At 37.7% G+C, this 26,122-nt stretch overlaps 1 protein-coding gene across 1 annotated transcript in view; it reads left to right on the forward strand.

Moving 5' to 3' along the window:
* The window catches only part of LOC129096972 (collagen alpha-1(XIV) chain-like), a 148,222-nt gene extending 123,107 nt beyond the window's left edge, over positions 1–25,115 (forward strand). Inside the window, 11 exon segments of the mRNA XM_054605647.1 lie at positions 9,364–9,459; positions 9,695–9,748; positions 10,721–10,774; positions 12,038–12,091; positions 12,985–13,056; positions 16,182–16,217; positions 16,903–16,969; positions 17,995–18,183; positions 18,877–18,954; positions 19,049–19,204; positions 23,171–25,115. Of these exon segments, the coding sequence (XP_054461622.1) occupies positions 9,364–9,459; positions 9,695–9,748; positions 10,721–10,774; positions 12,038–12,091; positions 12,985–13,056; positions 16,182–16,217; positions 16,903–16,969; positions 17,995–18,183; positions 18,877–18,954; positions 19,049–19,204; positions 23,171–23,460 (1,146 nt within the window). The 3' untranslated portion in view covers positions 23,461–25,115.
* The last annotated feature ends 1,007 nt before the right edge of the window (positions 25,116–26,122 follow it).

Below are 26,122 nucleotides of genomic sequence, written 5' to 3' on the forward strand. Positions count from 1 at the left end.
TTGTAATACCAACATGTAGCTTCAACCACCATGAAGCTGTAGCTGTTTGTTTGACAGAGTTAAGAGCGTGTTTCTTTTCTGTCAAGCACACGTTGATCATGGAGAAATACAGAATTGTGCATATGGTAGTCTGGTAAAAATAGTATACTGTTGGTTCATTAAGCAACTCGAGTTCTTTCGTCATATTTAATTTCTGAAAAAGTGACAAACAGTAAATCTGATGGAATTGTGATGAACCCAAACCTTTAAAATGTCTCACATTTCTGTCTGTGGTGATCTGTCCACCCATTCCCATCTCCGGCTTGTTGGATACCATCTGTCCCTTATGACCAGACCGATCCAGGAATCTCCATGTGTATTCAGCTCCATGACAAACTTCTAGTAGTTGACCAGAAACAATAAGGAGAGGGATCAAAGAAATGTCCACTTGTACACCTCAAACTAGTCCTGGACACAACAGCATGAAGCTAACGTTTCCATTTATCAGAATGCATTTAAGTATAGTAAAAGAAACATGAAAACAAGTTTTGAGGGTTTTTCTGAAAATTCTCTATCTCTTAAGATTTTATGCAGAAGTCTTTGAATGATTCAAACGTTCCTGCAAATTGTCAATGTCGGTTACAAAACATTATTACTGCAATTGCAAATTAAAGCCTTAAGTTGCACAAAGTCTGACATATGAAAATAATAACATTTTGTCAAAGCTCATGGGCAGAAGCAACAGGGAACTGGACTAAAAGTGCTTCACAGAGTCAAAGCAGTTGGATTACAGGAACTTTACTAGAATAAATGGAGAGGCGACGTCCGGCCCCTTCCGATTGAAAACCATGGGACCTTATTTCAGAAAGAATATGTATTGTGGTCAATCTCAAAGGAGAAATATATTTTTGAACCTTTTTGAATTGTGCCATGAATGCATTGTTTGTCAATTTAAAGGATAATTTTACACATCAAGAAAGTGCCATTTTGTCTTAGAATAGTTGTGTAAGTGACGCCTCTCTCTGAAGCGACGATGTCTGTGTGTTTCATACCAGAATGTTCTCACACCAACAACGGGGTGTTGATCGCTCTTTTCTCTTCCCGGCTGATAAAAAAAAAAGAATTGCTCCATAAAACAAGTCAGGTATTTGTACATTTGTGTGTGGAAACATGTCTTAGCTAACAGCCATGTTGGTGACGTACATTGGGATGGTAGAACGATAAAGTTCACTGAGAGGTTTCACACACTTAATGATACGACGACAAACTGAGACTTTCTGTTCTTGCAAAATTATCTTTGAAATTGACAAACGTATGTTTAATCCATGGGACAATTTAAACAGGATCAAACTTTATTTTTTAAATAAGATCCCATGGGGGACGATGGAAATGAATGGGACTTTGTCTCTCGATAGCCGATGAACAGGCTTACACGTCATGACCTGAAGGCAGAGCAAACGAGCAAATAAATCCAACAGGACCTGGACAGGAAGCAGGTCGGAAACACACCTAACGGATACCTGGAAGTCAGTTACTCATTAACAAAAACACTCACCTGTTCCTCTTCGTTGTTGGACCACCAGATCTGCTCCTTTCTGCTGACAGTCGGTTCTGCTTCCTTGCCAATGTTTCCTCTCATTAGATTTAAAGTAACAACTGCATCCAAATCTCCTCCATCCTTCAGGACACCACTTCCCTTAATGTCAAAGTGTTTTAAAAGATAGATTTCATATCATTCAATTGCCTTGTTTCCATTCACGTTTCTTTAATGCACATGTTGAAGTGCTGCATTAGAAAACGGCAACCTTGAGGTGTTTCTTTGTGGTAGATATACATCCAGTAAGGGAGGATGAGAACTGAGGCTGCTGCGGTTGCTTTAGCTTCTCTCTGGTGTCAGTAAAGAACATAAAGAAGGAAAAAGAAGAGGAAGTACTAGCACACTCACACACACACTCACACACTCACACACACACACACTCACACACACACACACACACTCACACACACACACACACACACACACACTCACACACTCACACACACACTCACACACACACACACACACACACACACACACACACACACACACACACACACACACACTCACACACTCACACTTAATTGGATAGAAACATTGACTTCAGCCAAGAGACTGCATTGTCCAATTTGTTATCATTTTCTTCTTTGTTCAAAAAAGATGAGAGCTTGGAGATACAAGATTATCTACGAGCAACAACAATATGCACGTATCAATAGAGCTTTGTTGAATGCCACACACACACACACACACACACACACACACACACACACACACACACACACACACACACAGAGAGCAGTTTAACACTTTGGCCAAAAGCAGTTTAACACTTTGGCCAAAACAGGAAATGTTTCTTCGAACTCATAAAACTTTCTCAGTTGTGGCTGAAACTGAAACTGTTGAAAGGGACGAGGTAGAGGAGGCCACTAAATTCTACACACTGCTCGTTTAAAACGTGATAATAGCTTTATTATAAAAGAACAAGGCATTAGATCATGCGTCTTTTTATTACACGATTCAACAATAACATTCTTTCACTCCAGTGGGGCGGATTGTCCTGAGAATGGTTTTGGTGGCATCGGACTCTTTCCATCACTGCAACCATCACGTTAAACCTTAAAGCGATGCTAGTACGTCTCTGTCTAGTCTAGGAGTAAGGAGGAACATAAGATAAGATAAGATAATCCTCTATTAGTCACGCATCGGGGGGATTTGCAGATGGATTCAATCCGGCTTTTACTGTTGTGAAATCCTGCGTCTGAGGATTTTACAAAGAAGACCAATTTGGTTTTAAATGCTTTAGAAACAGATGGTCTGAAAAATGTGAATTTCGAGGAAATATTTTGCAGCCAAATCAAATTGTTTAAAGGATATTCAACGTTCGTTTCTTCATAATACATGTAATTCTTACCTTCTTTCTTTACAGGGCTTGGTCAAAGGCAATAAAGTAGTCCATGAATATGAAATGTGAGTTTGCAGTTAATTAAAATTCCTCCTCTGCGTTGTGGAGGTTCGTTGTTGGCGTTTTGGCAGTTAAACTCATTGACTATTTGCTTCTTCAGAGTACATTTTGTTTGAACGGCCTTTGTTGCCACACGCAAGAATACACAAAACTTAATCTGGTGTATAACTTTTGTTTATTTAAGCTAACAAAACCCCTAAAACAAAGCAAATATAGCTGATTCACATTAGTTAAAGAAATGACAGCGGACAGCCCCAAAGAGAAAACACACAAAAGTCAAATGAATCCCACAGAACAGCTAAACCCCGCCAGATCCCCAGACCCCACATCTAATCAGAGCAGTCGAGTTAGAAGGGCCCTCACAGGTACAAAGGAAAAGCTCTGTAACGGAAAGATTGCCATGAAATTCACAAAGCATGAATACACTGGAGTGGATGAACCTTCTTCTCTTTGGACACTGTAAGACCTTCCCTACAGCATCAAACTGTAGGTGTGTGAAGGTGTTTTCTAATGCTAAGTTAAGTTCACACCAAACCTGATCAGATTATTCGTGCCATGTTACTCGCGGGACATCTCCGTCATCAACAATGGAAGAAATAACCACTGTTTCTGCTTTGTGCTCGTCGTCCAACATATCCCGGATAACTAAACGTCGTCTTGTCTGGGTTCATCGGCTGGTTAACTACACCTGTATGAACCCAAAATAAACCATTTTGCAGTGGTTTGAATGCAATAAACAGACAAATAACAAATAACAAATAACTTCAAAATGATGCTGATTTGTAAAAAGTCTGAATTAATGCATCGTTAGTTCTCTCCACAAGACGACAAGCAAATCACTTTTTAAATGGTTGTTTTCTCAAAGGAGCTCGGATCGATTGGTGCAACTCTTTGCTAACAAAGTTGCAGCTCGATTTACACTCAAAATAAAGTCAACCAGGCGTAAATACGGCATTGATGTTTTCATGGTTTGTACCATATGGTCTATATGAATACATTTATACACATGGTCTAAACTAATATCAGTTATCGTAGAGCTCTGGGTGTCACAATCATTATTTTTCCTCCATTTCTGATTCAACATCAGGATTTCGCATTTTCTCCTGATTCGCGCCATTGGCATCCGTGCATTGACTGTGTATGTAATCTATTCGCACGAAAGAATTTGCGCCACTTTGATTTGTTTTTTTACTTTTACAGTAAATTTAGTTTTTTCAGTTTTTTTCTTTATTATGTCGTTTTTGAAAGTGAGGGCATCAAGAACTATTGGAAATTAAAGGGGAGAAATGAAGCGCAACAATTGAAGATCGAAGCCCGTTACATCACGTGTACATGTTAGTCTACATAGATCCGTTTCTCACAGATCCATTGTTTGGATCCATTGTTGGTCTGTCCCCATGTTCCGTTTAGACCAATATACGCTCTGGACCTGTCCTCGATAGGGTGTACAGTCACGTCCATCTGCCAGGCCCTGTTAAAAAAAACACTGATTTGTCATGGGTAAAAGACGGAAAACCGAAGACATTATTTATATAAGGATGAAGTTATTGAATACTCTCATATGTGGTTTCTTTATGTCCCTCCACTTGTATTTACACCACAGAAGAAGAAGAAGAGTTTTAATTATATTTAAATTCTAAAGTCAAGATTTATTTTATTCTTTGTCCAATTTGATTCTTTTTTTGTTGTTTTTATTTCCTCCATTTTCCTGCTTTTAATAGGGCAGCCCAGAGGAGAAATGAATATGAACTTGTTGGCGCCTCCATGTGGTCAAACAGTAAAATGCAAGTTCATTATCCCGATCTGTCAAGAGATCAGTGGCTTCAACCTCTTTGGGTTTCTTAAATATGAGCCAAAATTCAAATTCAGAATCTGATGGCACAAATCATTTTAAACTTATTTCTTCAGATTCTGATTGTGTACAGACAGTGAACAGATCAAAAACAAGCTACAGCTACATCTCCCATACATCATGATGCTCAAAACCTGCGAATGATGAAGTGGTCATTTAAATGCATGTATATAATATATATATATATATATATATATATATATATATATATATATATATTGTAAATACTTGCATTATTTGAAAGCGTGAAGGACTTGATCAATTATTTATTTAATTATTGATTTTATTTTATATTTATTGTTTTTCAATTCCACCCAACTATGAGCCATGAACAATGACCCTGATAAATCATGATTTTAAAAATAAAAGGCTTGTTTTCTCACAGATATGATGGTGATGATCCGTCCACCCATTTCCATTTCCATGTCGTTTCCGTTCCCGTTCCCGTTCCCCTCTGGGCATGTTTCACTGGCTGCAGACCGAGCCAGGCATCTCCAGCTTTATTCAGCTTTTTGACAAAATCCTGAATATTTTGCATAAAAAGCGAATACTTTTTTTCCCTCTGTCGATTCAGTTATTTCTGTTGTAGTAAACACACGTGTCATGTTTGACCAACTCTTAATAAAATAAATCTTCCATGGCGATGCAGAAATGGAAAAGAAATATCACAAAAAGTCAAAAAACTAATTCTAACATGCAGATCAAGAAGCTTAAAAAAAACAGCAAGACAGAAGACAGACAGTAAATATATGGTGCAGAATAACATTATAAAAGCAACTCATACATAGATCATGCACATAAAAGTGCATTTGGTAATCATAACTTTGAATTTCTCTAAATTACTATTAAAGATCATAATTCCAACTACTAAAACAGTGTGTGACATTATACAATCATTCAAACCTTTTCTAATGAATCAATTTCATTTGAAGTGAAAGTAAATCAGTGTTAGGAGCATCTGAAATGATTTGAAGGCAAGTCTCAGAATAATACCCCCAAAAATGTGCCATGCAGTTAACACAGACGTGCACATGCACAGACGTGAGCACGCCAACAGACCTCACCTGTTCGTCTCTGCTGCTTATCACCACCAGATCCGCTCCTTTGCTCTCACAGTCTTTCCTGCTCTCCGTCCAGTTCTTCATCTCCGTAGATTTGTAGTAACAACTGCATCGAAATATCTTCCATTCTGCGTTCCGTCAAGTGTTTTAGTGACAGATTTTAAAAATGATTTAACGACAAGTATGTGATATCAAACACAAGAACCGCCGACTGGTAACATCTTTACCTTTTGTTTTAGTAAAATATGTGCAGATACCTAAACATAACTTCAGAATGGTTTTCCCAAACTGAACTAAGTGGTCCTGTTACCTAAACCTGATGTTTGTGACAGTTGTCCTAAACCTAACTAAAGGGTTTTCTTCACTAAACATAAAGTTTGTGATGGTTTTCCTGAACCTAACTTTCTAATTGTGGTTTTGTGACTAAACCTAACATTCACGCAGGTTTTCCTAAACTTAACTAAACCTGATGTTCGTTTTGAAGCATAACGTCAGTTTCTGCCCCTGTACTCAAAAGCATTAGATTGCAGTTTGTGACTATATCACGAATTGCCCTGAGACTGTGTTGTAATTTTTTGCGTGTTTAAATAAACATCATACCTTGTAGCTTTAAAAATCAATGCATTCTAACAGCGGGTAAACTTTACCGGTTCTCTAACATTTCTCACCTGCGTTTTCCCCCTGTGTCTGCGTTCCTGTCTCCTGAGACTGGCAGTACGTTTGGCTCATGTTTTTAAATCTGGTCTGCAGCTCCTCATGACTGATGCTGAGCTGGCTGTTTGCCAAAGTGATGATAACATCTGGTGAAAAAAGTTGTAAAAATCAAACCCGCTCATCAAGGATTTTCAGTGATTCAACACATGACATCAAAAAGTAAAGACGTGGTCCTCACAGAGTGTGGACACGACGATGACGCCGACTCCCAGTATGAGGCAGAGTGGAGCCAGAACCAGTGCAGCAGTTCTGAAGGGGTTTCTTCTGACGGCTGGAGGATGATGTTGAGCGTGTGCTGCTGCAGAGGCAAACAGAGAACACATTTATATCAAGCATGTTGAGCCTTTCCTTCTTTAAATCAGAACAAAAAGAATAAAGACCAACACGGAGTCGTTTTTAAACTTGATTAAATCATGGTTTAACTAGTTAAGTTGCAACAAAAATTCATAAATATTACATTTTTTGTCTAAATCTAGATTAAATTACATTTTGTTGCACCAAAACGTGAAATTTGAGGGACACTTGAGGAGGTTTAACTTTTAAAACCAGTAGTCTGTTTTTTCTTTACTCTTTATCTTCTATTATTTGTCCATTTTGGTCCATTAATTCAGCAGACACATTTGTAAAGCCAGATAAAAAAGGCCATTTAGCTCTGTAAGCCAAGCCCAGAATGTAAATATATTTATTTATTAATTTTTATTTGAGCATCACGTTGATTAAACTCTGTTTAATTTGAGTTCATTATCAGAGATGAGTTCTTAATTGTGCAACAGAGCACTGCTGTATTGTTTTAACCTGGATTCACTCATTTTAAACATAGTTTTGCTAAACTCTGATTAGAATTAATCAACCCAGTCTTAAAGTTAGAAGTGAGAGCGTCGTCCCAGCCAACTACAGGAAACAACCCCCAAACTGCTGACACATAAAGAGACAAATATCTGATCTTTATCGCTTCCTCGGCATGAAAACTGAACATTAACTCTTGAGTTGACTTCATGTGCTATGTAATCGTTTTACACCAATACAATAAGACACAAAGCACACAGGTTTCTATTTGTGGTCAAAGCTGTGACGCCACTGTTTACATACATTTTTAATTTGTGTTCTTCACTGCATTATTGGAAAACATTGAAAAGTCAAGCAACTTCAGTTTGCACACTGGTATTGTAGATAAACTGGATTTTGTCTTAATGCCACTGAGAATATACGACAAAAAAAAGAACTGGATCTTAATATTTTCAGGTATTCTTTGTCACGCATTCAATACAAGCAGTAAATATGCAGATTTTGCTAAAGAGGTCATTATTAGAATAAGAGTAAAAATTGAATACAAATTCAAAGGCAAAATTGTAAATTACAAATTAAAAGTATTAAATGCTCAAGTGTATATTGATCCAATGTGAAGGTGGTTAAATGTGCATGTCACAGTGGAGAGCAAATATTCTTATGATAAATATTTTTATAATTTCATTAATATCACCACAATCATGTACACATTTAAAGCCGAGCCCCTAGTTTTAATGTAACGTTTCAGTTGTTTCTTTTATATTAACTAGTATTTGATTGTGGATTATTTAATACCTCCTCTCGGTGGGGAAACGTGGCGGTCCACACTCTCGTAGATGTCGACCATTGTCTCGACTCGCTGTTCGTCGTCCTCCGTGGCTCTTTTGCAGTACTTCACATTCATGGTCAAACTTGCGTCTTCGTAAATGTTTGAAGACATTTTGCGGCGTGAGATGATTGAAAAGTCTCTGCAGGTTTAAAAAGCTCTCATATGACTATTTATAGCACCCCGTCGCTGTTGGTTTTCTGCCTCCGTCTCTGTTCGACAGAAGGAAGTAGAACAGGAAAACACTCTTGACACTTTTTCATCACCGTACGGGCTAATATTTTTTTTTCAATCTTCCTCTAAACTTATGAAACCTCTCTTTTCTCAATAAACACCAATGAGAGCTACGTATCTTTCTTACAGGGGTGTGAAATGTGTTCTGTGGTTTGTCTTGTACGCTAAAGCACCTTTAGATGTTCGCAGAATTCAGATTGTTCAGAGATAATAACGTTTAAAGAAATTGGTGTTGCTGCTGACGTAAATGTATACATTTAATTAAAAAAACAGCAAGATCAAATGATGGAATACAAACATTGAATAATAAATCAAACAAAGAACATGCAAAAATAACAAAAGCAGAAAAAGATGTCCTTGTTTTTAACATGGCATCCTGAAACAATATGTGTACTTTGACTAAAATGTTTCCATTTTATTTTTGCTCTATCAGATGATTAACTAAAAATAAATGAAGAATAAGCAATAACAAATATATATAAGATGAAGCTTTAGATACCAAATTAAATTGTTTAAATATAACTCTTTGTTTAAATCATCTTATCATAGAAACCACTTCCTCCCTCATGTCAAAGTACAGAACACATCATGTCCTTGCTCTATGAAGTTATAAATTCTAACTCTAGTGACATTTATTTGTTTTAACATTTTATTGTTGTAATTTTTAGTCTTGCTAAATTCTATTTATTTTTTATCCATTTTTATTTTTTTGTCCGTTTTGTCTTAATCTTGCTCTTCGAAGCACTTTGGGCTGTTTGATTGTGTGAAATGTTTTATATAAATAAAGTTGAGTGGATTTTTGAACTGTTGAGGTTAACCAATCAGCAGCACGTCTTTAGGAGGGTGTTGATCACATGACCAGTCAACGTCTGAACATCTTTAAGACATTCTCCCTCTGTCTGTCTCCAGGGCCTGACTGGTCCAGTAGGTGATACTGGATTACCAGGACCTCAGGGACCCCAAGGACAACAGGGACCCAGTGGACGCTCCATCATGGGAGCCCCAGTAAGACTAACACACACCCAGATATGACTCCCACTCTAATAGATACTTACTTACTTTTTTCTTAATGCTTTTATTTTAAAAATGAATTTACATGGCGACACATTCGTAGTCTTTTTCTAAATATGTGAAAAAACACAGTATTAATTACACCTTTGCAGCGGAGTATTTAGCAAACTCCATGTTATATTAACAATATACATACAATCTGGAAAAAATGTATTATTTTTATCTGCAGGGAGGTCCAGGAGAGCGAGGACAGAAAGGTGAAGCTGGACAACAAGGAGCACAGGTAAGAAAAAATGATGTAACAAACAAAACGAGAATCCAACATACAAATTTTCCCTTGATGCATGTTTTGGTCGCATTTCATTTGGGATTATAAAATCGCTTCTGTTTGAAGTTGAATTGCTTGGGGTTTTTTTTTGTCGACATAAATGTGAATAATGTACTTTTTGATTATGAATCATCTACAGCCACTTGTAGCTGCTCACTTCATCACTTTACAACATCAGGACCAAACAGAAGCTTATTTATATAGAATACATATTTTCACCTTGGTTGGCTTGATGATAAGTCACGTACGTGGTAGAATTGTGTTTTGATGAGTTTTAGTCCGAGATAAAAATGGATCAACATTGTTAGTGACAGAGCGTTGGGCTGATTCACAAAGGTCTGTGGCCTGAAAACAGACTCCCTCAAGTAATTACGGCTCCACAGTAAATTACGACTAATATGACCTTTTGGAAGCAAATAGTTGTCAGGTTTTGAATAATGGTGCCATTTGCAAAAAGGTTGATTTCTCTTGTTTGAAACGATTCATATTCCCAGAGTTTGTGACACTACGGCTAGATTTAATCTCACAGTTTGTAACGGGAGAGTTTAATGGGTTTTTTGCCATGTTTGCCTTCAGATTTGAGAGAACAGGAGGCACTTCAACAAAGATCCGCAGCTGGAATCAAACCAGGGACATTTTAGTTATACATGGTTTTCATGCGTCCTGGTAAACCTGGAAAACAGTTGACCAAGTTTCCAGTCATGGAAAACACAAAATTCAAAGCCCTGGAATATTATGTCAACACTCCTATTTTTCAAAGATAAGAGCTCCTCAAAAGGAATAACAAAGACATCTGAAAGGGTTACGTTGTGTTCAGGATCATATTCAAAAGGTTTATGGACCAGAGTTACAATAACGTGACGTAGATTAAGACTTTAGTTGTGAATATGACCCGCAGTGACCTCTGCTCTCTTCTTGGTTTGTCAGGGAATAACTGGCAGATCTGGACCTCCAGGCAGAGACGGACCTGCAGGATCCAGAGTGAGTCATCTCATAAATATTACTGTCAATATCAAAACCTGATACCTCTAATACCACATCTACAGGTAATACTATATACAGATACTATTACAATACAGCTACTAAGACTGATGCAAATATGGTTTATGCTATAATTAATGCTACTACAGCTCTACAGTTAATACTACATGCTAATGCTGATACTTTTCCTAATACTTATATAACCGGTAACTGTTTGGTTAGTAATACTAGTATTACTAGTGTGACCTCACTGGTGCGTTCATAAACCCGTTGACTCATGTCTGATGATGGAATGATGAAAACTATCTTAAAAATAATTGTAATTGAAACCTTTCTTTATATATCAATGTAGTTTTTACTCTTAAACTACATTTTTATTGTTTTGCACGTAAACTTTAAACCCTAATTTTAACTGTGTTCCACCAGTAATTCACTTTAAACTTACACTTGAGGAGATTCAACTCGTTAGAAAGTAAAGGGACTGACTCAACCCAGTTAAGTTTTATGATGCTGCTGATTTTTTATTTTTATTTAACCGGCTTTTTAGCTAACTAGCTAACAAACTACTTAACATTTTGTTAATGAATACATCGCAGCCAAAAGTTGCAGTTACCCTGCTCTTTTATAGTCTACTTACTAGATGAAGACACTGTGTTATTTATTTATTTAAACTATTTTTTATTTATTTATTTAAATTTATTTATTTAAACTAAACAAATTTGATTTACAAACAGAGATTTTTTTTGCAACATGCTTTGCTTAATTTTAAACCTGGATTTATTCACTTTAAAAGTAGTTTTGCTAAACTTTAATTTAAAAGCTCAGAGTTAATCTTAGATTAAATGAGTCCGCGTTCGTGCGACCCAGTTTTTACAACACAAAGTCACTAAAGTCTTGCATTTCACATTGTACTGAGTCATTACGCTTTGTAGTAGTATTACACTCTGGATACTACAAATTGAATAATGTACTACATTACTCTACAACTACTACTCTTGTATCTACTACTGCAGTGTCAGTAAAGGTAGCAGTAGTACCTCCCGCTTCTATTACTGCAACCAAAGGTAACCACTACTGTACTGTACTGCCAGCTGTACTACTAGCGCTAACGATATTTCTACCACAAGTACTACTACTGATACTACTTCTCCCACCAATGATTTTAGTTTTCAGTGAACACATTTTGAAAACCTTTGTTGAGTGATAAAAAGCACCAGAAGCAGCGTCTTTTTAAATACTTGATGTTATGTTTCTCCTCCACAGGGACTTCAGGGTAAAGACGGGCCGGCTGGCAGACCGGGTCCCACAGGAACTATCGTAAGTTCATGTTTTAAATCTTTACCTTTGTTTATCTGTTGTGTTTGTGATTCTCCTTCTGGACACCTGAAGGTTGATTTTAATTGGAGCTGTGACTGTAGAAGATAATGATTTAGCTTTTGAGAAGTTTTCTTTTTCAGCTAAAGATGCTTAAAGTTGAAAAGTAAACACAGAGGAGAATGTGCAGATTGTACTCTGTCTTCTAGTTATTTTTTTCACATCATACTGATCAAATTGGAAATTCCTTCAAATCTCTGCAGCTGCAGCTCTCCAGCCAGCAGAGAATCAAGCACAGAAGAGTGTATTATTTATAGACCCGTTGATTTTTAAAATACAGCAAGAGTATAAACTATGTTAAATATGGACTTTTATTCTGGTCTCTATTATATCAGTTCACATCCACTGCTGTTTGAATTATTTGTAACAAAACTGCAGTGATAATATAAATGTATACATCAAAATAAGTGCCTAAACTTTTGTACAGGTTTTTTACTTGATTTTTCGGAAAAGGGACTGGAAACCATCTACCTGTTTTTATATTTTATAATAATCATTATTATTTCATTTATATAGCACCTTTAAAAACAGAGTTTACAAAGTGCTTTGACAGAAAAAGCAATAAAACAACAGAAAGCTCAACAATGAGGCCCAAACCCACATAAAACAGTACAATATTTAACACGGTAAAAACAATCGATACGATAGGAATGAACTAACAAATAAAATACATGTGAAATAACATGGTTAAATAATTTAGTAAAATAACTTAGTAATAATAAAGCATAAAAGCCAGTCTGTAAAAATGGGTTTTAAGAATTGATTTAAAAGAGATTACTGATTCTGCTTCTTTATTTAAAGTGGACTCTGATTCTTCCTCCTCTTTGTCTCTTCAGGGGACGCCAGGAGCTCCAGGGGCCCAGGGTAACACGGGCCCTTCAGGGAAACCGGGAGATCTGGGACCTCCGGTGAGTCTGACAGTCGGAGGATCATCTCCTACCCAGACTACCTTTAGACCTGTAACGGGTTTCACACCTGTAACCTGTCTGACTAAAAGCTTCTGCACAAACATGGAGGCTTCTGTAAAAAAAAAAGGAAGTCACATCAGTCAGGATTAACGCAGACAAACACACAGAGAGAGAGTCTGTCTGCAGGATTAACAGCTTCCTGTCCGGTCTGTCAGTCACACACACACACACACACACACAAATAGTAGCAGAGAGCTGTGTGTTCATGAAAACCCTTCTTTGAATGTTACTTATACCACTCACTCAACAAAGAGAGACCAACTGATGAGGACAAATCCTCGCTTCCTGTTCCCTGTCAGAAGAAGTTAGTCCCTTTATCCCTCTATGTTCACTTTTTACAGGACGACTAGTTAGAAATAATCTTAGTTTACAACTCTGTGCAGAATCAGTGCAGTAATTAAATGAATCCTAAAGGCTCTCCAGGCAGCAACTGTTTGTTCAGTGTGTTCATCTGCTCTATAACTTTGAGTTTTGTTATGATGCACAAACATGAAGGAGGCTCTGAAGCGTCTCAATATCAGAGACGTTTAGAGTTCGTTAGGCTGTAGATTATAGATTATATCAAGGCGTCACCATGACAACTTGTAGTTTGGAATAATAAATTATAATATATATAATATTAATAAAATATGTTAGTGTCTGCTTGGTGTCAGGTTGATAAATATATTCATATTAGATGGAGGAAACTTTTCTTCATCATACACTTAATGCACAAACCGTCATCGTATCATATTAATATCCTCCATGAATTTCCACGATAAATGGTAATAATTATGTTTCTGTAAATGTGGTCGAACAAAGCTAATCCAAAATGACATGAGTATAAAATGTGAGATTCTTTTCATCTCGTCTTTTAAACACGGCGTGGTTATTTCGATCTTGATCTTGTCTGCCTGTTTGGGAAGAAACCAGCTCGCTTAGTGAATCCGAAGCAACATAAAACCAGTCGGAACTGGTAAAAAAATTTTTTTTAAATCAATAAGGAACTTTGATTTAAAGAAAACACAAACAAGGAGGCAAACAGAAGAAGAGAGCTCTTAAAATAAGACCCATACGTCTCCAAAATAAACCAAAAAACAACTAAAATCTCTCTGATTAAGCCCATAAGTGAAAACCAAAAAAACAGCAGCCTGTTCCTAAACAGGATTAAACTCAGTATTTGCAATCAGTAACACAACAGCGTAACCCCAGTCTCCACATCATTACAAGAGCCTCAATTCTGAAAATCGGTCATACATGTGGGAGGAAGCCAGCGGCGGCGTATCGTTCTCCGGTATAAATGTATAAGAACAGTCTGTTTATCATATTGTTCTGTACGTGAGCCGCTCTCTGCTTTGGCATTTACTCCTGATTAAATGAAGCGTTCACAGACAGTAAATCACATGTAAACTGCTCCGCCGGAGGAGAAATGAGAATCTGTGGGAGGTGAAACGAACTGCTGACAAATGTTGTCAAGCATGTAATTACTGCTTCGTGGGTGGACTGCAAAGAGCCCTCCTTAACTAATTACCACACTTTTGTCAATTGCAGGTCTTGATGTGAACTTAGCGGAGGAAAATATAGTTCAGGTTTTTTGGAAATTACACAGTTTGAACAAAGATTTTTTTTTTTTTTAATGGCTTGAATGAAGTGTTAAAGAAAAGTTTGTCAAAATGAAAGAGTGATTTTTTTTACCATCTGTTGTTTTTTTCAAGCTCTCATTCTGTCTGCTGAAGGAAACATAATTCTCAGACTCTTCACTGAAGGTCGAATTCTGATGCGGTGTTGTTTTATGCTTAGATAAACTAACTTTTAATCAAATAAATTCTAAATTCAGACTTTAGTCAGTGATCTACAAGTGTTTTTTTTAAATGCACCAAGGTTACATTTCTCTAAGCTGAGAGTTACTGTGGCTTTACTCCAAGGAGAGGAAATATGAAATATATTTAGATTTGTTGAGAGTTTGTATGTGTTTTAGCTGTGTGTTTGTTAGTTTTAACATTACAGATGTATGGAAGCCCTGAGAGTCAAGACAGATAAAATACAATCTGACCTAAATCTCAAAAGTCTGATCTCAATTTTAGTCCTTTTAGTTATTTTCTCCTGTGTCTCCTTTGCGAATTTAAAACAGTTAGAAAAACGGGGTTTTGACAGCATCATCATTCTTGATTGTTTACTTTTTTTTGTGCGTTATAAAAATCATTTTAGCCACAAGAGGACAAAGTGCACCACCACCTCATGTTCTAAATAGGACTAACATCCTTCATGCTTCTCCAAACGGCAGATTAGCACCGATTAAAATACTTTTATAACCAAAAGAGAGACATGAATGTAATATTACATAACTTGCCAAGACACAATATATGTACCTTGTGTTTTGAGTGCATAGATGAATTAAACACACCTGTTCAAGAAAACATGAATGCCTTTAATCCTGTTTAGAACATGGGGTAGTGACTTCAGCCTTTTGTGGCCGAAATTAGTATTACAACAACAAAAACTTTAAAAAAACATACCAAACATTTTCTTTAGCTGTTTTCAGGATTAAAAAAGGTAACTTAAGTAATGGTCCTGGCAAAAAAATCATTAAACCTTTCATAAACAAAAAGAGAGAACAATTTATTTTAAATGTTCTATCACTTTCCTCTCTGGGCTTCCGTACTATACTTAAAAGCTTCTCAAAAGATCTGTAAATGTCAAACAGCATGTCCAAACAATAAATAATGCAACTTGATTCAATATGTTTCACTGCTATGGTTACACACAAAGACAAAGTCAACAATGAAAAAACTAAAAATTGTAAATTGTCAATCTTAAAAGCAAACAATAATAATTCAAAGCCACAGTTCCATCATCAGTAAAGAGGTAATATATATATATATATATATATATATATATATATATATATATATATATATATATATATATTATGCCCTGAATTTAAAAAAAAAAGAGTCAAGAAAAAGCAGACAGGAAACAAAAGTAACAAAGTAATCCACGTTTGTACGACGATTTACCGGTTCTGTCTGCTGCTTTGATTTAGTTTTTTATCCTCTTTTATTCTCATTGATTTTTCTGTGTTTCAGGGTCTTCCTGGAAGCAGAGGGGAGAAAGGTGAACGGGTAAGAGAAACTGTTTGTCTAGAAGATGGAAATACTAAATGACTGCTCTTTTGCTCGCCAGCATGTTGTGATTCCTTGTTAACAGAACAGCTAAAAATAGATGTTGTTCCACGGCCTCGCAGAACGTTGAACAGAGCGTGAATGATTGTTTTCACAACATCCTCTTCTGTTCAGATGAAATGTGAAAAGTGAAATTTTATAAAATATATAGTAAAACTAAAATGAGATTAACTTTAAGTAAGTTTTGATTCCTTCATGGCAGATTCTTTTCTCTGTGAACATCTCAAGACTTGGATCTGTTTTAACACTTTCTTATATTTTCTCCCATACATGTGTTAGTTTTTCTGTTGCATCCGCCATTCTTTCTCTTCTCCATGATGCATTGTGCAACAGGCTTTTTAAGTCAGTGTTACATTAGTCACTTTGCTTTAAAAGGCTTTATGCAGCAGGTACATTTAAGTGTCAAATCTGACTTAAACTTATACTTAAGACAAAGACTTAGAAAACCAAACCCATTACATGAAAAGAATGATTCAAGAAGCATTCATAAACACACAGTCACCTTGTGTCTTTGATTGATGGTACTTCATTCAGAACACCTTCATTATAGTTCTGGTCATCAATCTAAGTGTGTAGATGCTACGAAATATAAATACAAACAGAGGTTCTGCTCGTGTGTCTCCAGGGTGACCTCCAGTCGACGTCATCAGTTCAGGCCATCGCCCGGCAGGTCTGTGAGCAGCTGATCCAGAGTGAGTGAAACACCTTCTGAAGGTTCAGTTTGAGGGGTGAGACCTGGTTTCAGGGTTGAGGTTAGAATCTGGCTCTGGTTGGTGTTAGTGGCTAAAAGGTGCATCGTCAGCATAGACGGATTATGAGACAACTGTCTCTTTGTGGTTACACACCTGTGTGTGGTTGATTGTCTCTTTGTGGTTATTTTTCGTCTCTTTGGGGTGATTTGTTGTCTCTTACTAATTTTGAGATTCTTTATAGTCATTTTGTGTCCCTTTCTGGTCCTTTTGGGTCTCTTTGAGGTCGTTTTGAGCGTCTTTTATGGTGATTTGTAGTCTCTTTGTGGTAATATGTGTCTCTTTGTAGTCTTTTAATGTCTCTATCTGGTTGTTTTTTTCTTTTTCTTTGTAGTTCTGTATATTTTTTGTGTGTCTCTTTGGTTATTTTGAGTTTCTTTGTGGTAACTGTGTGTCTTTTTGTTATAATTTTGAGTCTCTTTATAATTTTTTGTCTCTGAGGTAATTTTGAATCTCTTTGTGTTGATTTTGTGTCTATTTGAGTCTCTTTATGGTCATTTTGAGGCTCTTTGTAGTCATTTTGTGTCTCTTTCTGATTTTTTTTCTCAGTTAGTGGTAGTTTTACATCTCTTTGTAATTATGTTTTGTGTCTCTTTTCAGCTTTTCAATTCAATTCAATTCAGTTTATTTTGTATAGCCCAGAATCACAAATTACAAATTTGCCTCAGAGGGCTTTACAATCTGTGCACATGTGACATCCTCTGTCCTTCCCTCACATTCACAGGAAAAACTCCCTAAAAACCCCTTTAACAGGGAGAAAAAAGGAAGAAACCTATGGCAACCTATTTCAGCTTGTGTCTCTTATTTCAGTTATACGTTTCTGAATGAATCTACAGCGATAAAATGTTAATTTCACCAAGACCTCATCTATTTCTATATTGCCTAGTGGTATTATTTTTTTACGGATTTGTGACACCATATACCTGCATATTTTAACTGGAAACACATCCCCTTGTTTCTGTTTTCAGGCCACATGGCACGCTACAATTCCATCCTGAACCACGTTCCGAGTCCACCGGTGTCCATCCGCACCGTACCGGGACCCCCAGGAGAGCCTGGCAGACAGGGGACCCCGGGGCTCCAGGGAGAACAGGGACCGTCAGGAAGACCGGGCTTCCCAGGACAGAACGGACAGAGCGGGCAGCCGGGAGAGAGAGGTAAAGGGGCGACCACACGGGTCGAGAATCAAGGGTGGTGTCTACAAGTTTTCAGATGTTGATACATAGTTTGTTTGTTTTATTGTTCCCAATAAGGAGAAGGTTTATGCGGCCGTCTAGAGAAAAGGCGAACGATGCCTTTTTTGTGCAGCTACTCTAAGCACTTTTAAGTTGAAAACCTCTGAACTTTACAGAAAAGTGCTGGTGACGTCACTTGTAATAAATGGGGGAGGAGCTTGTTTTGGCCACACCTTTCTATCCTAAACTTTATATATCGTGAAAAAACTAAAACTGAAAGGTTGTTGGAGCAGGTGGACCCAACGGAGGCTGTTGAGTGTTTATTGACAATCCAATTCACACAACGTACGAACCAAGCATCCCCCGTCTGGTATTCATGGCCAAAGAAATATGTCAAACAACTTAACCAAATAGATAAAATAAAACAAATGGGCAAATGCGATGTTGTTAGAGGGGTGATGTCAAGACATTGTTGTCATAGAAACATAAAAAAAAGTGCTTGACAGAAAAATACGCTATGTTGACGCAAGTTCTTATAAATGTATGACTTTCCAGGAGCAAGGAACCACTGATTACAACACTGATTTACATGTGTGTGTGTGTGTGTGTGTGTGTGTGTGTGTGTGTGTGTGTGTGTGTGTGTGTGTGTGTGTGTGTGTGTGTGTGTTTGTCCAGGTCAATCAGGAGAAAAGGGCGAGAAAGGATCCCAAGGCGTTGGACTCCAAGGCCCCCGAGGACCTCCAGGACCCCCTGGTACATTAAACCCACACTAAACCGTACCATTAACTCAGAACCCTCAATCTGGTCTCCCTGATCGTTTCTTAACTGCCTCCTCCTCTCCTCTCAGGAGCCCAGGGGCAAGGCAGACCTGGCAGCCAGGGTCCATCGGGGCGACCTGGAAATCCTGGGTCTTCTGGTCGGCCCGGGGTCCCCGGACCCGTCGGCTCCGCTGGGCCTCCGGGGTACTGCGACCAGAACTCCTGTGTGGGCTACAATGTCGGAGGTACGTAGGGTCCTTCAAAAAGAATATCACTTCTGCAGTTTTAAGACTAAACTTGCAACTACTTTGATCAACAAATATTTATTTATTCTCTCCTGGTTGTTGATCATTAAAGAACACTGAAGCAGTATAATCGTGTCTACTACTAGACCTGCAGCCCTTCACTGTGACTGCCACTGAGTGCCAAGGTTGTTATTAAAGCAACACTAGAGTCTTTATGCCTTGCTTCTACTGTATGTAATTATGACACATACCAAGTTAATTATAGAAAATATCTAGAAAAAAAACCACCAGCTGGTTTAAACATGTGGACATTGTAAACTCTACAACTGAGCATGAAAAGCTTTTCCCAGAACGTCTTTTGGATTGAACGTCGTCGAGTTAAAGCCTTTAATTCAGCCAGTTCCTTTTCATGTTGAAAAGCTGCCGCCGAGTTAAACGGACTGCATGTCGCTGAGGTCGACGTTTGAAAACGTTGTGAAACATGAAACTCCATCGAAAATACAATCAGAGTCAGGATGCAGAATTCTGCTTGTGTGTTCAGGTCGCATGTCTGAAATGCATGAAGAAATAAATGAAGTTGATATGTTGAGCTATTTTCTTTCCCTAAATGTTCCCTAAAGGGTCACTTCATCCAAATCATTAAAAAGATAAAGCTTTAAACATTTCTTAGAACAAAAACACTTGAGAGATATAATACTTTACTTTCATTGGGTCTCAAAACCTCAACAAATGAGTGGGAAAATATGATTATTGTGAATTGGGTTAATCAGCCCTTTAAACTGCATGTTTCTACTGCAAAAATCTAACAAAATGAACTTTATATTGACCAAATCACTGACTGAATTCTGCATTTTTACACTATGACTTGATTTCTCTGTTAAATCAATCTGGGTTTAATCCGTTTGAAGGAAAGATGCTGCATGGAGGGTTTTCTTAATCACATACATCACTTTTAAATACTCCAGAACTCAGCTGACGTGCAACAAATTACACTTAAGTGTTGCAGCTGGCAGCTTTTGTATCTGCTACGTGTTAATTTGCTTACCAGCGACAAGAAGAGTGAAGTTTCTCAGTTCTAATCCCAAACACGAATCAGCGCATTTGAGAGTTGTTAACCCTTGTGCCTCACTTTAAAAGGTGATCTGATGTCTTTAGAGCAGTGATTCACCAACACTGGGTCGGGAACCTCAGGTGGGTCGGACAAGATTTTATTAAAGTCGCCAAATAAATTAGCAGAATTTATTCCACCATCTTTTATTTAACAATTATATCTGCAGTTCACTTTTTTGCCACATGAGGGAGCCTGAATGTTCATATTGTTCTAAAGATTGTACTTAAAACATTGAGTTTAATATGAAGTGCTATTTTACATTCTGTTTGTTTTACTGATAAGAGAAAATGAAAATAATGACATAGTCTATTAACCTAAATGCATTTATTTGGTCACATTTATTAAACAAAGTTGTTATTTATCAAACTATATAATCTCAAAAAAAAAAGCTGGTTTATCTGTTCAAGATCAAAAAGCTGATTCGGAAAATACTGTAAAGATGGCAAATTTTGCTCCTCTCTCAATTTATAGATAAAGCCTGTTTTGAATTGGGTTACAATGGGTTTTTTGGTGGGGGCTTTCTAAAAATTGCATCCCCTAAAAATAAGTTTTGGGAACCCTGCTCTTGAGGACAACAATGCCTCGGTCAAAATAAAAGCCATAAAAGTATAAATTATTATTTGCAACCCTTAGTTAAATCTTTAACCCAGCTTCGGTCCTGATTTGCATTGCATTTAACACAGTGCTCCATAATACAGCAGTGATGCCCCTAGTGGACACCAGGAGAATAGCATGTATTTACCCCACAGGGCAAACATGAGTAAATGACTCAATCTGGTGGAAAGTAGAACAATTATGAATCCAAGACTCAAGATCAAAATCCTGGTATAATAAATTGATTGATCTTATGCTGTAATGGATCAGTCATGGTGGTTTTAATGGGTTTAAATGGGGACATTTTGTCCTTCAGGGTCTGAGTCATACATGAGTATTATAGGAGATGAAGTTGAACTTCCAAAATAAAAATAAAAAACTCCCAAAATTAAAGTCATACACATAACCACAAACGAAATGATCAAAACACTAAAAAGCAAAAAAGATCCCTGGTGATGCACAAGGGTTGAAAACTGGAACTATATTGATATTATTAATTCTGACAGTTAAAGAAAACCCAGCATGATTCATCTTTACCTTTACGTGCATGATTGTGTTAATCCTAAATGTTTGCTGAGGTTAAAGGTCAAACAGCAGCCTAAAAGCTGCTGTACAGCTCACAGCCTGCAGGGCCGTCATGTGAGTAACGTCTGCATGTTGTAACCTTTCCTCTGTCTTTGTGTTTGTGTCCGTCTGTCCGTCTGTCATCGCCTCGTTTTCTACGACTTAAATCTTCTTAACCTTCAGCTCAGTACTTTGATGACAACTGAGCCGCTTTTGCAAACTCCTAAACAATAGAAGTCTTTAGTTTTAGCTGCTGCAGACGCTGCAAACCTATGCAGGTGATGTCACTGCATCAGCTGACCTGCTTCCACCCCTGACTTTATTTACATACACGTGATGTTATATACAATATCACCTTACATTTTTTACATGAGACAGTTTGGAAGTGGTTTTCAGGCAAAAAACACAACAGGAATGTCGGAAATTACAGTAAATCTAGATACATACATACAAATTCATATTTATTATTTGAGTCTTTTCATGGGTTTTGTTGAGAATAAGAAAACTACAGAATTTCACCAGGCGTGGTCTTTAATCTTTCCAGAAGTTGTCCTCTGAACTCACACTGACAGAATCATCCTCTCCTGACTTTCTTCTAGATTATGATCATCCAGTGCCTCTATTTTAAACCACAGAGTTCATTGACTCAATAAAACTACTGTAACACAAAAAAACAACCTTTAAAAGTCCTAAAAATTCACCTGCACGACAACTAAATAATAATGTTGCACGTTGTTTTTACCTTGCGTATCTAGACACCCCTAATTTGAAAAATACCACTTGAAAACGTTTAATTGTGACAATTTGAATGTTAATTGATTCCAATAGTGTATTTTGGCCATTGAAGGTAAATATAATAACTCCAGAGTCAAGGGCATCGGGGTAATATTCCCAGAAAAAAAAACTCATACTTTCCATGAAACAACTTGTTTATTTTTATTTTCTATTCCATTTGCAAGAATGGATTAACCTCATCACACCAAAGCCACTGCCGTTACACGCTGCAGTAACGTGAGGTTGATCAAAATTGAAGCGATGTGGTTTCTTGATTTATTTTTTTTAACACAGTTTTTCCGACTATTTATGAGGCGCAATTATTTGACATGATAATTTCAGAGAATATCCCCCAAAATGTTTTATCATACCCCTTCCTCTGGCTACGTCATTTTTTAAAATATGTTTAACCTACAATGGCCCCAATACGTCTTGGTAATTAATAAATAACAAATCTAATAATTGCCTGGTGAAACTAAGAGACATTTGGACAAAATTAATCTCACATTAAGCTCAAACTCTTTTATTTATTCACAATGTTGTGAATCCTAAATTAATACTTCCCTCTAACTGAGCTTAAAACCCCTAATGTGGGACTCAGTAACCCTAGGTAACCCTGAATTAGTAGCCCTTGGTAACCATTTGCAACCAAGACTCAGTAACCCTTTTTAACCCTTGGTAACCCAAACTCAGTAACCCTTGGTAACCCTTGTTCCTCTGTGTCTTTCGCTCTTTCCCTCTCATCCCGCCCCTCTTCCTGTCTCACTAACCCAATCAAAACCCCAACAAATCAATCCAAAACGTTGCTTCCTGTGGTGGCGGTGGTCGGCCATCTTTGTTTTGGGCTCTCACTGACTTTCTGCCTGTCTGACGGGCGTGCTGGGCACCTCGCTGCTTCGCTGCCTGGTTGGTTGGCAACGCAGAGGGTGAGGATGTCATTGACCGCGGCGCTATCCCCTCAGTCCAACTGCCGCCCAACGTCTTCCAGAACTACGATGAGGTCGAGGAGGACGACCCCTACCGCTACTACGAGCCCAACTACCCGGCCCCGCGGCCCGTGGCGCCCGACGACCTGGCGCTCACCGAGGACGACATCGACCTGAGGTCCCCCGGCGTCCATCGCATTTCCCGGAGCCTGGAGGGAGAAGAAGAAAAAGTCGGGCTGAAGAGGAGACTAAAGAGAGGAACGAAGACGCCGCCTGGACTAATTTAATGAGAGGAGGTGATTGGAGGCCGCTCGCTGTTTCTGATTGGGCGGTTTGGAGTTACGGACTAATCAACAAGTGCCTGATGTAGAGGATTTCTTATGGACATTGTAGAGGGGACGGGGTGGGGGTTTATCAGGTTGGGACTATTTTAACACATCTATGCTTTTGAGTTGACTTCAAGAAAACAGGTTTGATTTGTTTTTGTTGTCTTTGTCTCAGTAAGTCGTCTCAAAATGGATTCAGCTAAACGTGTTTTTTATATTTCACAGCCCCATGACGTCGCTCTGTTAACAGGTTTTTCTTGATGTTGATTGGAGAACAGAAGCTGGTCCTGTTTTCAGCTTTCTCTTCTGCTGTTTGTCGTTTACCTGGTTGGTTAAGTGCCTCCCGATCTGCTAGAATATTCTGAAAGAAATGTCAAAAAACGCATTTTGCAACAAAGCATTTACACACAGAGACGCATGCAGGTTACAGCGAAGTAACAAGCAACGTCGTCACTCTTTATGTCTTTATATATATCTTTACTTTTACTGAAAATGTTATGACTGCAGAGCTAACATCGTAACAAATAGAAAGAGGTTCAACATTTGGATTTGGATCGACTGTAAATATAAAGATAAGTTCTCTCTCTGTAAACAAACAAAATAGGAAACGATTTTATGCAGATGATTCAACATAAAATATCCCCAAAATTTTTGACCAAACTGCTAAAACATTTCTAATCGGAACCTGAGTTTTTATAATTAATTCTTTAATATGTTTATTTTACCTACTTGTTTGTTTTAAAGGCTCCTAAACTCTTGAACTGAGAAGTCTCCATCTTCTCAACTAAAGACAACAACCAATGTTTATTTATGTCAAGATCTGCATGTATTTTGTTCCATTTATCATGTGATGTGTGATGTTTTTATACTCATAGAGCCATAGACACATTTTTCTGTCACATATAAGGATTCATTTTTTGTTTATTGTTACAGTATTAAGCTCAGACTGATGTTGCTCTGTATTTGAGAAGGTTTATAAAAAGAAATACGTTATAAAAACAATAACAGCTGATGTAAAACAGTGTCATTATATTTCTGAGTAAATTTATTTTGGTTTACTTGTCAGGTTTCTGGATCCTGTTTTTACTGACAGAAGCTTTTGGTCGTGTTGTTGTCGATGGAAAGACGATTAAACAGAGATTAGGAGTGAAAATGTTATTTTATTTGTTTATTTTTTTGGTTTCGTCTTTGGATTGATCTGCCAGCATTTGTAACATTTATTTTACCGATAATTTTAGTTGAACTGGACATCATCGGTTTCAGAACAAAACTCTTTTTCATATTTTATGCAGAAACTGAAGACCGATCAGACAACAGAAGCATAATGAAATTAATTCATTTATACATTTTATTACTTTCATGATCAGTTATATAAAGGGAAATCCAGCTGTTTGGAAGAAAGTGTGGTTTGTTTATTCACTCGTTGACATCACATTCTCTCTTTCTGATCAAAATAATTATCCAAATATTTAAGCACAGTTAAAGTTTTCCAAAGATCTTGGAAATCTTTGACCTTCAAGGTAAAAAAAAAAACAGGATGTGTTTAAAAAAAAAAATCAAGGAGGTAATTTATTTTTTACTTGGTATTGATTTCCTCAAAACAATAAAGCTCAAGTTCATCCGTTGTTGTTGTCGTCTGTTTGGTGTTAAACTGTGTGGCTGTCGCTCAGCAGGTGAAATGACTCGACTCTAATTAAACTGGGAATGAGCAGGAAGACAAACACTGGAGCTTTGTGGAGCTGCAGGAAGCTGATTGGAAACCAGCAGGTGAGCTGCAGCACAGAATCCAACAACACAACAGGCCTGCTTTCTGCTCTCACAAAACCAGGAATCAGATCAGGTTATAAATACATCCATCCATCCATCCATCTTCCATAACCGCTTATCCAGTTAAGGGGTGCTGGATGGGCGAAGGCAGGGTACACCCTGGACAGGTCGCCAGCCTATCACAGGGCAGACATATAGAGACAGACAACCACTCACACTCACATTCACACCTACGGGCAATTTCAGAGTCATCAATGAACCTAAGCTGCATGTCTTTGGACTGTGGGAGGAAGCCGGAGAACCCGGAGAGAACCCACGCTGACACGGGGAGAACATGCAAACTCCACACAGAAGGTTGTCTGGCCCGGGAATTGAACCCGGGCCCCTCTTGCTGTGAGGCGACAGTGTGAGGCGACAGTGCTAACCACTACACCACCGTGCAGCCAGGTTATAAATACAGATGAGTTCAAACCTGAACAAATACAACCATCATCAAGATATTCCTGCTTAAACACCTCCGGCCTCTTTGTCATCTAATCTGACACACGGCAAAAGCAATTTTAAAAAGGTGTATTCAACACTGTGGATAACACCACTGTTTATAAGAAGTAGACGTAGTCATCGTGACATCACCCATTGGTTTTGATCGTTGCCTTTTTTGTTTTTTGGACATCACAATGTTGTTTTTTGCCGTCTCCATCTCTTCAGTTTTTCACAGCTACCACCGTGGTTATGAAATTTGACATCATGGTTTTTGGACCTGGCCATCTTGTTTTTTTGCAATTGCCGTCTTGGTTATTTTGGCATTCTCAATCTTGGGTTTTTTGTGAAAGAGAATGGACCTTACCATATTAGC

This window comes from Anoplopoma fimbria, chromosome 10 (genome assembly GCF_027596085.1).
Source record: "Anoplopoma fimbria isolate UVic2021 breed Golden Eagle Sablefish chromosome 10, Afim_UVic_2022, whole genome shotgun sequence".
In the NCBI taxonomy this organism is placed as follows: Eukaryota; Metazoa; Chordata; class Actinopteri; order Perciformes; family Anoplopomatidae; genus Anoplopoma; species Anoplopoma fimbria.